Raw genomic sequence first — 12,819 nt, forward strand, 5'->3', positions numbered from 1 at the left:
TCTCTATCTCTCTCCCTCCAACCCTCCCTCGCGCAGCCCCCTTTAACCCCTGGTCCTTACCCCAGGCCCCGGGGGTTGAGGCAAGGGAACGCGCACCCCTTGTTTCGCCCTGGTAATGACTGTCATAGTAGTGGTCGTCACTCGAGCTAACCCCCAGCCCGCCGACTCAGCCTTAACGATGGGGTAACCCCAACTTGCCCCTGGTACTAACGGTCACTACCGGCCTGAATGATGGTCAGATGTGCACCGAGTGGGTTGCCACGGAAGTCTGCCGTTGTGGCTACACGAATGTCTACAACAAGTGGACAGAGACGTGCGATGAAGCGGATAAGTCTGGGACTGAATGCTCTTCCAAGGAAGAGAAGGATGATTACAACAACAAGGCCATCACTTGCAGCGACTGCCGCGGCAAATAGTTCCGGAAACATCTGAGGCCCAAAGGTCCCGCTCCGTCGATACCTGCAACTACTTTACTTCACTTCAATCACGTCTCGGCAAGCTCGCTAGTCAGCAAGGTCCATCACCAGTCATTACCGCAGTCTTACATGGTTCATCCTCTCGTCGTCGTCGGATCAGGTTGTCCGCCACTGTTTCATCATCGGATACAATTATCCGCCCTGTCTTTACAGTAGAATTAGCTCAATGGGCCAGCCGGGGCCTGATTCGGGGGCTTGCCTGCTTCGTGTTAAGCGGGAGGAGAGCATCAGCCGACAGTAGCCTCCGCAGTTGAGGGGTATTGCCCTGACGAACCCCTAGCGGAGCGGGCCCGCCGGAGCTTCTCACCTCACCGAGTCCAGCCACTTGCACCCCGCTCCTGCCGTTTGACCCCAGGCCAACGCGCACGGAACTTACCGTGGCTGCATTTTCAAGCAGGGAGCTCCTGTGCTTCCCTGACTCGCGCTGTGGTCGTAAATATGTCACGGCCGGCGTTGCTTATCTGTCCGGCGGCGCGTTTTTTGATACAACAGAGAGCCGGCGCCATTCCTGGGAGCGACCCACAGACCCACGCACTGACAAGCCGCACCTTGCCATCTCACCTCGACCCCCATTTTTTCCACGGCCACAACAACAAGAACAACGATCAAGGAAGACAGAGCTAGTACAAATCTCTCGCTCAAGCCAGCAAGACTCAGACGACCACATATAGCTGCCACCATGGCTGCCCTCACAGACCACACGCAACACCAACCATCCACACATACAGTACATAAGTGGTCTGGGGGTACTCTTGGCCTCGCCTGCGACGAGTTTGGCGACATGTCCTGGATGGTCCTTGATGGCAACTCCAGCCATTTGGACGCTCCTTTATCTGCCACAGACAGCGGCTTTATTATGGACCTTGGGCCCGAGATGTACAATATGCCCTTGCAGCCATACGACGCAATGCCCTTCGGTACTATCACCGCCTCACAAATTTCGAACACTGCTCTTGGCGACAACGCCTCGAGCACACACTCGTGGCCAATGTCCCCAGCCAGCGATCCTACCACCTTTTCCGACATTGCCAGCGCATGGACACACACCAGCCCTAGGGGAATTACGCCGGAGCCTTCGTCGTCAGCACTTAGGTGCCATCGCTACCACCAGCTTCAGCAGCAACACAGCTCGGAGATACCGCAGCTCGCCGGCACGAAACGCAGTCATAGCGAGATACACGTGCACAGCACAGGGTCGCCAGATGCAACGGCAAGTTTCGCGTCACAGTCCACGCCGTCAGATACAACGGCCCTTCCAAGCAGCAATAAGAAGAAGAAGACGATACGCGAGAAGAACCGAAGAGCTGCGACCAAGTATCGCAACAAGACGAGGTGTGAAATTACAGAGCTCCAAGAGACAGAGACACAGCTCTCGGAGAAGAACAGTATCCTAAGCGCCCACGTCAAGGAATTACGCGATGAGATCCTCGCTCTCAAGATGGAGATCCTGCGGCATGGCATTTGCAAGGACCAGGTCATCCAGGATTACATCTTGGGGAAGGCTAGGAAGTTAAGTCTGGATTGGGAAAGAGCCAGCTCATATAACTCTTTCGCACTAAAACCTTAGAAAAGCAACCCCCAAGCGTAATTTCTCTTACCAAACGTATATTCGCCCTTTGAATGTCACTTTACCGTACTGGATCAGGCTTACTCTTCACAGGCTACTGGACTTGGCAGAGCGACGGCAGCATTTGGCTAGTCCCGTGGCTTGTGCATGTGCTATGGTGGGGTAGCGGTGAAGTGGAGTCCGCAGTTTCAACGACTCCCGTTCACTCCTGGACCCGCACGGCCCCGACTCTTCAAGGCTCCCGGCTCCCGGCTCCCGGCTCCCGGCTCCACAATGCCCCGGCCTCCACATGCCCTTAACTCTCGACTCTGCTCGGCTCCTGTCCCATAAGGAAACCCAGCGCACAACATGCAGTCCCACGTACTTCCCCTTTCAGGTCCTCAATCTTTGACTCATTCCTGTGATTACGCCATCTTCGCGAGTTATATGGACTTCGATTATCGCAAGACTCTCACGTTCTGTCTCTGCGATGGCTGGCGGGACAGGTAGCTACATTCTGCACCAGGGTTGCATTTTCGTATTTAATTCCCCTTATAGTACAGTATTGTAACCACTCTACTACAGTACGTATCTTTCCAGTAATAGCTAAAGGCTACCCTAAGCAGCGGACCCTACAGAAGCTGCTGTCAATGCATGTAGCTCTTCCGTGTCCTGAATTGTGTCATCAATGAGTCGAAGTGGGTGTTCCCCTTTCTCGTTAGACTCAATTAGCGCAACATTCGGCTCGCGGGACAAGCCGGCTCCTCATCCATGCTTGTGCATCGGGGGACAGACCGGGCATGGCTGAATAGGCACGCAGCCTGCTTCTAATCCTTGTCTCTCTCTGCCTGGATGTTACCAAAAATAGTCCTTCAAGAAGGCTAGCCAGTGAAAACGGAGACTTTGCTCCACTTGAGAGGGCTGGACAAGAAGCCTTACAAAATGCCTCATTGTTCCACCCCGCCAGTCCTCTATTTGGCACCACTAGCGCCCCGCTCTTCACTCTTACTTCAGACATGGCGGAATCCCCATTCATGATCAGCACGGGAATGGACTAGCATCCAACTGTACTCCGCAAGCCGGCAGACCTGCCAACATGTCAGATCGTGACCGATTCACTATCGGGTATATCTGCGCTGTCGATACGGAATGTATCGCCGCGCAGATGATGTTCGATGAGATTATCGACAAGCCCGATGACAGCCCAATGACAGCCCGTCCAAGGACGCCGATATCTACAGGTACGGTCATTTAGCGGCCACATGGACAGTATGGCATCTCCTCTGCAACCCGCGTTGTCAAGGACATGTCCCACGCTTTCGCCATCCGCAACATGCTCATGATCGGCATTGCCGGTGGTGCGCCACGCCACGATCACGAAACTCACAATCACCTTAGGGATATCGTAGTCATCTCGCCAGGCAACAGCAACACCGACGTCACACGGCTCTACATCTAGAGTGGGGACTACGACGACGCTCTCCACACTGCTTCATCCAAAGGACACGAGGCTATTGTGAGACTGCTTCTTGATGAGGGCGCCAAGGTCAATGTCCAGGGTGGACGCTTCGGCAATGGCCTTCAGACTGCTATATGGCTTGGACACGAGGCTATCGTGAGACTGCTTCTTGATAAGGGCGCCGACGTCAACTTGCGGGGTGGGAAATACGGCAACGCTCTTCAGGCTGCTTCGTCAAAAGGACACGAGGCTATTGTGAGACTGCTTCTTGAGAAAGGGGCCTACATCAACATGCAAGGCGGATACTACGGCAACGCTCTTCCAGCTGCTTCATCAGAAGGATATGAGGCTATCGTGAGACTGCTTCTTGACCATGGTACCGATATCAACATCCAGGGTGGAGTTTACGGCAACGCTCTTCAGGCTGCTTCGTCAAGAGGACACGAGGCTATCGTGAAACTGCTTCTTCACAAGGGCGCCGACATCAATATGCAAGGCGGATACTACGGCAACGCTCCAAGCCATACCTTCAGACTTATGAACACGTGCTTGCGGATACTATACAATTTGCCTAGACCCAAAGGATATGCAGCTTTGCTGTCGCTCTTCTTCGTTGGGGCGTCATTGATTGTCGCTGACTTCATACACACGAACTGGTGGCGAGAGCTTCCCTTGCCCTGGCTGCAATGAGCATCGTGATTCCGAGAAGGTGCAACGCCATGTAGCTGCTAGTGCTTCTTGCCTCCGCCCCAAGGGAGGCTGCAGTGGACATCGAGATGACATGCTCATGAGTTCCAACACTTGACGTCCCTGTGCAGCTTTGTCATTGTACTGCAGAAACGGCCACACTACCGACTCAGGCCTCCCGATTACAGCTGGAGCAAGGCATCATCGAGAGACATCATTAAGCGAAACGGTGGCGAGGATCAGGTCTCGAACCAGCGTCGTAACCCTCCTTAGCTTGGGGCTTGCCCAGTGGCACGCCTCCATTTCACGGTTAGCGGTGATCTAGAGCAGAAGACGAGGCGTCTGTAAGAAGATTTTGCTATTGCCTCTCCAATTCAGTATGTCGAACCTTTCGGGTGCCCACCCGCTTCCGCATCCCATATTTTGCCCCTCAGATTGTCCGGGACTGCCATCTTCGCAGTCGTTGACTGAAAGACTTCGATAACTGGAGGAAACAGTTTCTTTTCGCAGATTGCGACACAATGCTTACCTCCATTACTCTTAACCGCTTCCCGTAATTGGCCCAAGACGGTAACGAGCATGCGCAAGTCCGCCTGATTCCTATGCTCCCAGTCAGCAAATTGTGCCGCAGCGTTGGTTATTCGGCACTCTGTAAAGGTTCCTTGAGCGTGACGGCCAACAATGAGCCAGGGAGTTCGACCGAACCAGAGCTGGGGCGAGTTCTTGCCTAAGCTCTTTGGCTTGCTTGCCGTCTTGATCTTCGCCGCCATCTCCTGGGTCATTTGAGCCTTCTGCCCTGGTGGCCTGGCGATAGCTGTGTTGTCTATGGGTGCATCGTGTATGGAGAGTTTACCCATCGAGAGAGACGGGGCCTCGGACCCATCGCTTGCTTCGTCTCCTTTATCGTAGCACGCGTCCACCTCGAATTGCACGACGCACACAAGATCCCCAAGCCGGTACTGAAGAGACCGATGATATGATGCGCTGTCTTTCAACCCTTACGGATATTCTGTGAATCTGTGCTCAAAGGCTTTCCCCCATCCGGGATTCCGTGACCCACTGATGTGCTGTCGGACATTCTTTTCACAGCGTTCGATGATCAAGGTGCGATGAATTAAGTGGAGATTGAGGCGGAAACTATCCTGTCGACGGCCGGCGCTGAAGTCGAGGAGCTTCCGGGGGCTATTTCGATTGGTCAGGACGTCGACGTCGTCAAAGCGGAATGCTGTGTTCATAGAGGCAGTGGCCCGGAACATTGGCTCAAAGGGGAACGTTGGAGCGCGCGCAGCATTTTGATCCACAAAGTAGACGCCCTCGTCTTTCGGTAAGGTTACTGGCAAGATAATGCCTTGCCAAACCGCCGCACAACCTGCTTGCGGTCAGTTTGCTTGCAATGGCAAGTTGCTACCAAGATGGTAGGAGTGGAAGAGTAATGAGTGTCTTGAAGAATGGGTGGGGTTGCTTCCTCGCTATACCCCGCTTTCAGAGTTGACCTAGAATTTCACTAATTAAGGCAAGAGCCGTTGTCCATGCAGACGTCTGTGCCACCACAGCAGTGAGATACAGTATTGCCGGCGACGCACGGCTTGGAGCCTGCCTGGACGTTGCCGCTAATGTCGTAGCATTCTGCCATCCTCGATGAGAGTCCAGGCAGCGACGATACAGGGTGATAAAATGTGAGTTTCTGTGAATGTGAGGAGTGGAAGAACCCTTGGCCAAAGCAATGACTAGATGTTGCGCTTATATGTACGATGGGTGCGAAAAACAGACTCTCGATCATCATTCAACCATTTGTACAACCTGCCTCCAGCACCCATCCTTGGGGGCTTGTACGACCCATTGTGCATGAGCTGAAGTCTGTGTGGTGAGACACAGCGAACGCCCATCTTGGAAGTTTTGGAGACCAGCAACCACTTTGTAGTTCGGCGAGGTCGAGAGCCGTCACAAGCCTGCCCCGTCCTCGAATCACAAGTCCATGATCCAGAGTGGTGTCGAGTGTTGCGATAGCCCTCAAATCGGCTGCTCCGAGCATCGTTCGGTGAGCAGACGCCTTGGCTGTCTTTCAAGATCCCTTGCCGCTCTGGGGTAGTACTTAAGCCTGATGCGAGGCTACTGCTACACAACATCCGATGACCTGGGGACTCCAATACAGGAACTACAAAGGCCGAAATGCACAAGGCTTCGCCGCAACTGGCCCCAAATCAGGCAGCTAGCGAGCCTCTCTGTCCTATCTAAAGCCATAGGGTACGTCTTGCAGGCCGCCGAAAGCGGTGACATATGTATGCCGCATGCTGCTTAACGCTTATTCGAGAGCAAGGCTGCAGCTGAGAGCTGGTCGAGCTGGGAGGTTAAGCCCGGCCCCGACTCATAATGCTCTGCCTACATTGCATCCTGTGACGTCCAATGACGGTGCTCGCAGGGCATGAATTCACGCGCAAGTGCGCCGACGAAGGCGCCGCCCGGGGCTTCCGCTTCTCCGCCTTCTACTACGATGCCGCCGAGCTCGCCGGCTCTTGGGCCACAGGGTTTATAGGATACGCATCAGTCCCCACCGACTGCCTGGAAGACTACGACATGTCGATCGCCGTCCTCGAGGACCCCATCGGCGACAAGCTCGGCTGGCTCGCCGTCGGCACGCTAATTGACGACCTGGTTAACAAGAACATCTTCTACAACATGGGCTGGCGGACGACCACGGCCGTGGCCTGCGGCCCATCCGCTCCTCGGGCGGCACGCTCAAGACTTCCCTCAGGGGCAGCGCATCAGTGCTGACATTGACGTCACCAGAGGCCAGGAGGGTAGTCTTGCTTGTAAGCCGCGTCCCTTACCCCCGCGTTGATCCTGTGTGAAGAGGATCACAGGGTTGATGCAAACGTTACGCGTCAAGTGCTGACCGCTGCTCCGCCCTTGCGCCGAGGGTGGTACCCCGGAACGGGTGACAGGACGATCTATGGCATCAACATTGGCGGAAATGCTCAGCAGAGGTATGTATGGTTGCTGACGATCCTCTTTTGCTATGGTCTTTGAGCACATCGCTCTCCCGTGCGGACCTCTGCAGTAGGGAAGATTGGCGCTTCGCGTCTTCAAGAGGGGCCCAATCATCTCGATTCTTGTTTATTTCGAGCCCCTCTCAATGCGCATTGCCAAAGCTGACATGGTGATGAGTTACTGTCTGGCGGTCTGGCTATGCAAGATCTCGTTGCCTACGCCCGCTCAGAACATCCTTGAGGCTTATGCCAAGCGGACGCGAGGCCACCCCGAAACGACTCGTGGTGCTTGAGCGGTTGAACGAGGGGGTCCGAGAAAATCGACGAGTGATGAGCACCTATATGGGCGAAGTGAAGGAAAAGCGATATCTAACGATGGAGTCCCCGTTGCTAGGAACGCTCACACAAGCTGGTTGGGGCGGAGAGGTCGATTTTGGTATTTATTCCCGCGTGGATCTCATCGTGATGCCTGTCATTCAACAACAAGTCTTCAGAAAGCCGTCAGCCAGTATGTCCTGACGTCGATGCAAACCGCGATGTGAATCAAGCCGGTAATTATGTCCGTACTGTGCCCTACGCGATCGAGCGAAGGCTTCGTCAGTCAACTACATTGACGGCTTCGTGCCCAACTGGCAGGAGGCGTACTAGGTGGGGCAACTACCCGCGTCAGCAGGCCATCAAGTCGCGCCGGGGTCCGCACAACTTCTTCAGCTCCTGGCAGTCCATCGAGCCGCTGGACGAGGACAAGAAGGCGCGAGCCGCGCACGATGGGTTGCGGAGAGTGCCATCTCAGAAACAGACCCCGCGGCGTCAAAAGCGCCGAGAGGATGCGGCGGAGGTGGGAGTAGGATGAATCTCTGTGCACACTGAACCAGCTGGAAGCGCCCGAGTCAGAAGAGGCCGTGTTCAAGAGAGATACAGATCTGCGCTTGAAGATCATGAAGCTCCGTAGAACTTCTCTGGGCGTGGGAGTCAAGATTTGAAATTTACATTGGGCCACAATATTGGACTTGCGCGGGATTAATGGAGGCTGGTAAGTCTGACTGCCCCGTATTGATGGTTTGGGGCCCATCTAAAGACGATACTACAGCTGTGCGGCTAAAAGTCATCACATCCAAGGGGGTTCCTTGTCGTCGAGGTATGATGACCCTAGATGACGTCAGTCTGTGTCACGCCGGTAGAGTTCAATTAAGTAATGTCCAAGAGAATAATGTTGTGGCTGTCGATATTCCTGGTCTTGATTGGCTCGCTCGCTTGCAGTCGTATTTGCCGGTGGTCGTACTCCCTGCATACGAATCAGGAACGTCGTATTGCTCGGCACGCGCGGAAGTTTTCCACGTCGTGGGCCTTCGGACCCGTTGTGGCTGACCTGAAAACCAGGGGACCCTCGTCGGCAATCGTGGCGCAGCCAGGACCTCGCGGCTAGGAAACAAGGCAGGGTTAGCCGGGAACATATCGTGTATGTTTGCTGTCTGTCATTCCTCGAGATGAAGCTGATTCTATCAGTCCAGAAAGCGGCCAGCAAGCGGATTGGCGTTGTGATGCGTCATGAGCCTTATGGATTCCCTCACTGATGGCGAAACACGCCTCTAAAAAGGCTGTTGCGGCCTCGGCTACGAATATTCTTGCGGAGAAGGTGCCTGTACCCCGACCTTGGATGTGCGGTCGTTGTCGGACACTGCTAGCATCCAGATGAGGGGTAGACCGCAACTTGACGATCCCTAGACCAGTCCCATACAAGCTCCACCAGGCAGCTCGATGCGGGGAAGACCAGGGGAAGCAAGACTAAACCCAAACGTCCCGTCGAAATGCCTATAAGGAGGATGACCCGTCCTGCTTTGCAGCTTCGCTGGCGATTGACTCCTCACTACATGTTCTTCCGGCCATAGTATTTATCAGGCACGCAAGCATGTACGACACAAGAGCCGAAGTCGAGGCGCTGGCCGCCAAGACAGAGTGAGCCTCCCTCCCAGACTTCCAGATTCCATCACTATGAACACACTGAACCTCTACAAGCTCACAAGACTGACAAGATCCTCTCAAACACAGTCCCGACTTTGAGCAGGTGAGCAACGGATCAGCCAATGGCCCCAGATACTTGCCCCTGTCCCGCAAGCTGACACCAAGCCCAACGGCCCTCAGCTCATGGCCAGCGTCGCCAACGGCGGCGGACCCGGCAACCACCCGCGCGCCATGATGCTCGTCACGCCCTTCGAGCAGATCGCCACCTTCTGGCAGACGAGCCCACAAGGCCCCAGCCTGCCCGACACGCCGGCCCAGTACACCGTCCGACCGACCATGCGCGACGGCCACGAAAGCGAGGCCCGCGTGTACAAGCCCCAGTCGGCGGCTGCTTCCAGCAAGACGCCCCTCATCGTCCTGATCCACGGCGGCGGCTTCTGCGTCGGTCACTGGTCCCACGTCGGCGTCCACGCCCGTGCGCTCGCCCACCTGTACGGCGCGACTGTGTGCAGCGTCGCCTACCGCCTCGCGCCGGCGCACAAGTTCCCCACGGCGCCGCGGGACGTGTGGGACGCGCTGACGTGGCTGACCAGCGAGGCCGGGCTCGCAGCTCTAGGAAGTGACGTGGACCCGGCCAGCCAGGGCTTCGTGGTAGGCGGCGTGTCGGCCGGGGCGAACCTCGCGGCCGTGACGGCGCAGAAGGCCGGGCTGCTCTATGCAGATGGTTCCGCGGAGAAGCTCCCGTTCCCAATCACGGGCTGCTGGCTGTCACTCCCCTCGGTCTACGACCAAGAGGTCGTCCCGGACAAGTACCGCGAGCTCTTCGTCTCGCGCGAGCAGAACGCCCGTGCCCCCGTCATCAACACTGCGGCAATCGACTATGTTCGCGCGACGTACGGCTTCGATGCCAAGTCGCCCGAGTTCACCCCCGGGTATGGCCAGGGCGGGGACGCGCCGGCCAAGATGCCCCCGACGTATCTGCAGGTGTGCGGGCAGGATCCTCTGCGCGATGACGGGCTCATCTATGATAAAGTGCTTCGTGACAATGGCGTCAAGACTAAGCTGGACGTGTATCCGGGTGTGCCGCACGGGTTTGCCGAGTTGACTGACATCCCGCTCGCGGTGAAGAATCGGAATGACACACTCAAGGGCTTCTCATGGCTGCTTGGCAAGGAGAAGGAGCCTACGGACGAGGAGTGTTTTGGGGCGTGGAAGGTGGCTGCCGAGACGGCCACTGCCCCTGTCGAAGCAAGTGGCTGAACAGAGACATGCACAAAGAGCAATGTATACGACGGGCTTCTCGCCATGACGCGGCGATTCTCGAGTATCTCGAATGCTCGCCAATCAATTTCATGTGTAGTATGCAAAGAGCGTGAAAATGCATAATTGTCTACTCAGTATTCCTACATCCTACTTCGGGTGCCGGGGACAAGCAAGAGCATGACGCGCATCCGGAAGGTCACCATGAGATGTTGTTTCTTGTCAACCTAATTAACAAGCTCGGTCACGGTCACACCAAGCTTCGATGATGCAGCATTGAATGCAGCTGCGATCCGAGCAGGCCCTGTGGGCTGACGTCTTGTCTTGCAAACAGAGTCTTCCAGCGCCAGATTGATGTATCCCAAATCTGCGATTCAGCTAGGGCCGGCGATCTCCTGTCTGAAACCTCAGGTCTCTGGAGACTTAGACTGCATGATCCTGGCAGGATGGACCAATGGGGTCCCGCTGTCTGCTCGGTGGCTGACCACAAACAAGCTGAAAGACTAGGTGGCTTGCCATGACGGGCTGAATATTGACAAGGTGCCGGCTGTACCTCTTGGCACAAGCTCTAGAGCCTTTTGGGTTTTGCCTAGTTAGGTATGCCAGCGCTTGTAGCTCGATCATGTCACGTCCCTCGCGGTAATTTTGGGCGAGAACGGCGGGCACAGGTCCTGGGCTGATGGTGTAGTAATGATGCACCATCTCGATGAGTGAGACATCGAACAGCTACTGCAGCTCCTTCCGCTAGTTAGTTGTTGTTCAGGAGGGGGCGACCGTGAAGAGAGGATCCATCCACAAAAGGACCCCCCCGGGCCCCATGTTTGTCGCTGCTTTCTCCTTTTCCACCTGTCATACTTATCACACGAGCAACTCAGCAGTCACATCATCAGTACGGACACGGCGTGATACTGATTATGCTTCTATCAACAGTCGCTTTTCTTTGCTTGACCCTTTGCCATGCTCATCCCGAGGCTCACCCCCCGTTGACGTCCCTCCTCTCGGCGGCGACGACAGCATCGCGCAGATGAACCTTGGTTTCCAATCCGATGATCCTACCAAGGAGCTCAAATTCAGTGCCCCGAATCAATACGACTGCAAGGGTGAGCAAGAGGACTAGCCCACTTTGCCGTAGCGGTAGGCCAAACATGGCTGGGGACTGTAACTGATAAGTGGTGACATAGAGGGGAAGACTCCGCATGTTTTCACGGGCGTGGAGCTCAGAAACGCGCTGAAGATCGCATACGACTGCGAGAATTGGAACCAGGGCAAAGGTCCAGGTCCCGTGCCAGCTTGTTGTATGCTCGCGCCCCCGGATCCCGTTCCCAGTCCCAACTGCTGCAAAACACTCAATGGTACGTAATTCTGTCGATGCGAGAGCGGCACTGGTAGCTCTGGAACCCGCACAAACCCCCAGACTTGCTTATGATCTCACTTTTACACAAACACAGGCAAAACCTACCCTCGCTCGTTTGCGAATGACGGATTTACAAAGTTCCCGGTCGATGGCGGCAAGTGGCCGAACGAACTCTGGGAGTTTCCTCTGGAGTTCTACTCGGCCCACCCCCCATGGTGCGGCGGCAACCCTGATCGATGGCGCGTCATCATGGACAAGAGATACGACTTCCAAGGAATCTTGTTTCATCCCGCAGATAATGGTGGCACTAACGAGTTCGAGCAATGTATACGCTCTGTGCCAGGACCGTGATGTATGCTGGTAATGTTGTCAACTCAACGGGTCGCCACGGGCACAGTCGAACCGCGAGTACTCACCCTGGCCAGAGTTGGTTGGGTAGAATGCAAGGGAGGGCGAATCCCAGTTCGATGGATTATGACTACTTGTCCTTTGTCAATCAAGACTTCGCACATCCTGGGCCGCCTGTTCACATCTGCACCTGGCATTGTGACAGTCGGAGGTACATTGCGCAATATTCCCTGAAAAGACTTGCACCTCGCGGGAGACGATCGACACTAAATTTGTTGCTATGGCCGATTGTAGCCTACCTGCCAGACTTGACAGTTGCGACGCACGAATCAGGAAAGACTCCCGGACGCGGCCCGGCGCTTGGTGGGGCCCCGCTCCGCTCGGAGGACGGGACAAGCTCCGAGACCGCGGACGAACAATCAGGCCGCGACCGTGGCTGAATCATGTTTTTCACCTTTCGGGGCTCTGCAAATGCCCAGGAGGAACCTGAGGTGCCGCGATGATGGTAGACGTACCTCAGCGACTGCCTCGCGGATCTGATGCCGATGCTCCTGAGCTCCCAAGTCTCGAAAGCCTGTAAATACACCACCTTAACAACCGTCTCATGAGCCTCTTCATCGCCTAGACCCCCTGGTATAACAGGGTTCTGCTTCCTCCCGGCCGGAGCAATCTCCAGAAATACATTCCACGGGCAATATCGTCCTCGCCACCAACCGCGGTATATCTTGGCCTCTCTCAAT

The 12,819-nt window shown here is 55.6% G+C and overlaps 5 protein-coding genes across 5 annotated transcripts; all 5 read left to right on the forward strand.

The window, feature by feature from the left end:
- Positions 1 to 1,155: 1,155 nt before the first annotated feature.
- On the forward strand, positions 1,156 to 2,043 carry B0I36DRAFT_366271 (uncharacterized protein; the record flags this gene model as incomplete). Its single annotated transcript, XM_046159268.1, has 1 exon — positions 1,156 to 2,043. One exon carries the CDS (start codon positions 1,156 to 1,158, stop codon positions 2,041 to 2,043), a length of 888 nt encoding a protein of 295 aa, XP_046007869.1.
- Positions 2,044 to 3,502: 1,459 nt separating this feature from the next.
- Positions 3,503 to 4,171, forward strand: B0I36DRAFT_249860 (ankyrin repeat-containing domain protein; the record flags this gene model as incomplete). The annotated part of the gene is made up of 1 exon (XM_046150505.1): positions 3,503 to 4,171. A coding segment is annotated over one exon (669 nt), but the record flags the coding sequence as incomplete, so codon positions are not given.
- Positions 4,172 to 6,571: 2,400 nt separating this feature from the next.
- B0I36DRAFT_352571 (uncharacterized protein) lies at positions 6,572 to 8,138 on the forward strand (the record flags this gene model as incomplete). The annotated part of the gene is made up of 4 exons (XM_046157123.1): positions 6,572 to 6,820; positions 7,022 to 7,152; positions 7,804 to 7,993; positions 8,031 to 8,138. 4 exons carry the CDS (start codon positions 6,572 to 6,574, stop codon positions 8,136 to 8,138), a joined length of 678 nt encoding a protein of 225 aa, XP_046007871.1.
- A 789-nt stretch (positions 8,139 to 8,927) lies between these two features.
- B0I36DRAFT_273851 (Alpha/Beta hydrolase protein) lies at positions 8,928 to 10,566 on the forward strand. The gene is made up of 3 exons (XM_046151333.1): positions 8,928 to 9,111; positions 9,205 to 9,220; positions 9,298 to 10,566. The coding sequence occupies exons 1-3, from the start codon at positions 9,065 to 9,067 to the stop codon at positions 10,375 to 10,377; spliced, it is 1,143 nt and encodes a 380-aa protein (XP_046007872.1). The 5' UTR covers positions 8,928 to 9,064; the 3' UTR covers positions 10,378 to 10,566.
- An 835-nt stretch (positions 10,567 to 11,401) lies between these two features.
- Positions 11,402 to 12,519, forward strand: B0I36DRAFT_352573 (uncharacterized protein; the record flags this gene model as incomplete). Its single annotated transcript, XM_046157124.1, has 4 exons — positions 11,402 to 11,477; positions 11,559 to 11,729; positions 11,826 to 12,056; positions 12,374 to 12,519. 4 exons carry the CDS (start codon positions 11,402 to 11,404, stop codon positions 12,517 to 12,519), a joined length of 624 nt encoding a protein of 207 aa, XP_046007873.1.
- Between the last annotated feature and the right edge of the window lie 300 nt (positions 12,520 to 12,819).

This window comes from Microdochium trichocladiopsis (genome assembly GCF_020744255.1).
Source record: "Microdochium trichocladiopsis strain MPI-CAGE-CH-0230 chromosome Unknown B0I36scaffold_9, whole genome shotgun sequence".
NCBI lineage: Eukaryota > Fungi > Ascomycota > Sordariomycetes > Xylariales > Microdochiaceae > Microdochium > Microdochium trichocladiopsis.

Excerpts from the sequence above, each read along its gene's own strand:
- B0I36DRAFT_273851 (XM_046151333.1), top strand. The coding sequence starts at position 9,065 with ATGTACGACACAAGAGCCGAAGTCGAGGCGCTGGCCGCCAAGACAGA.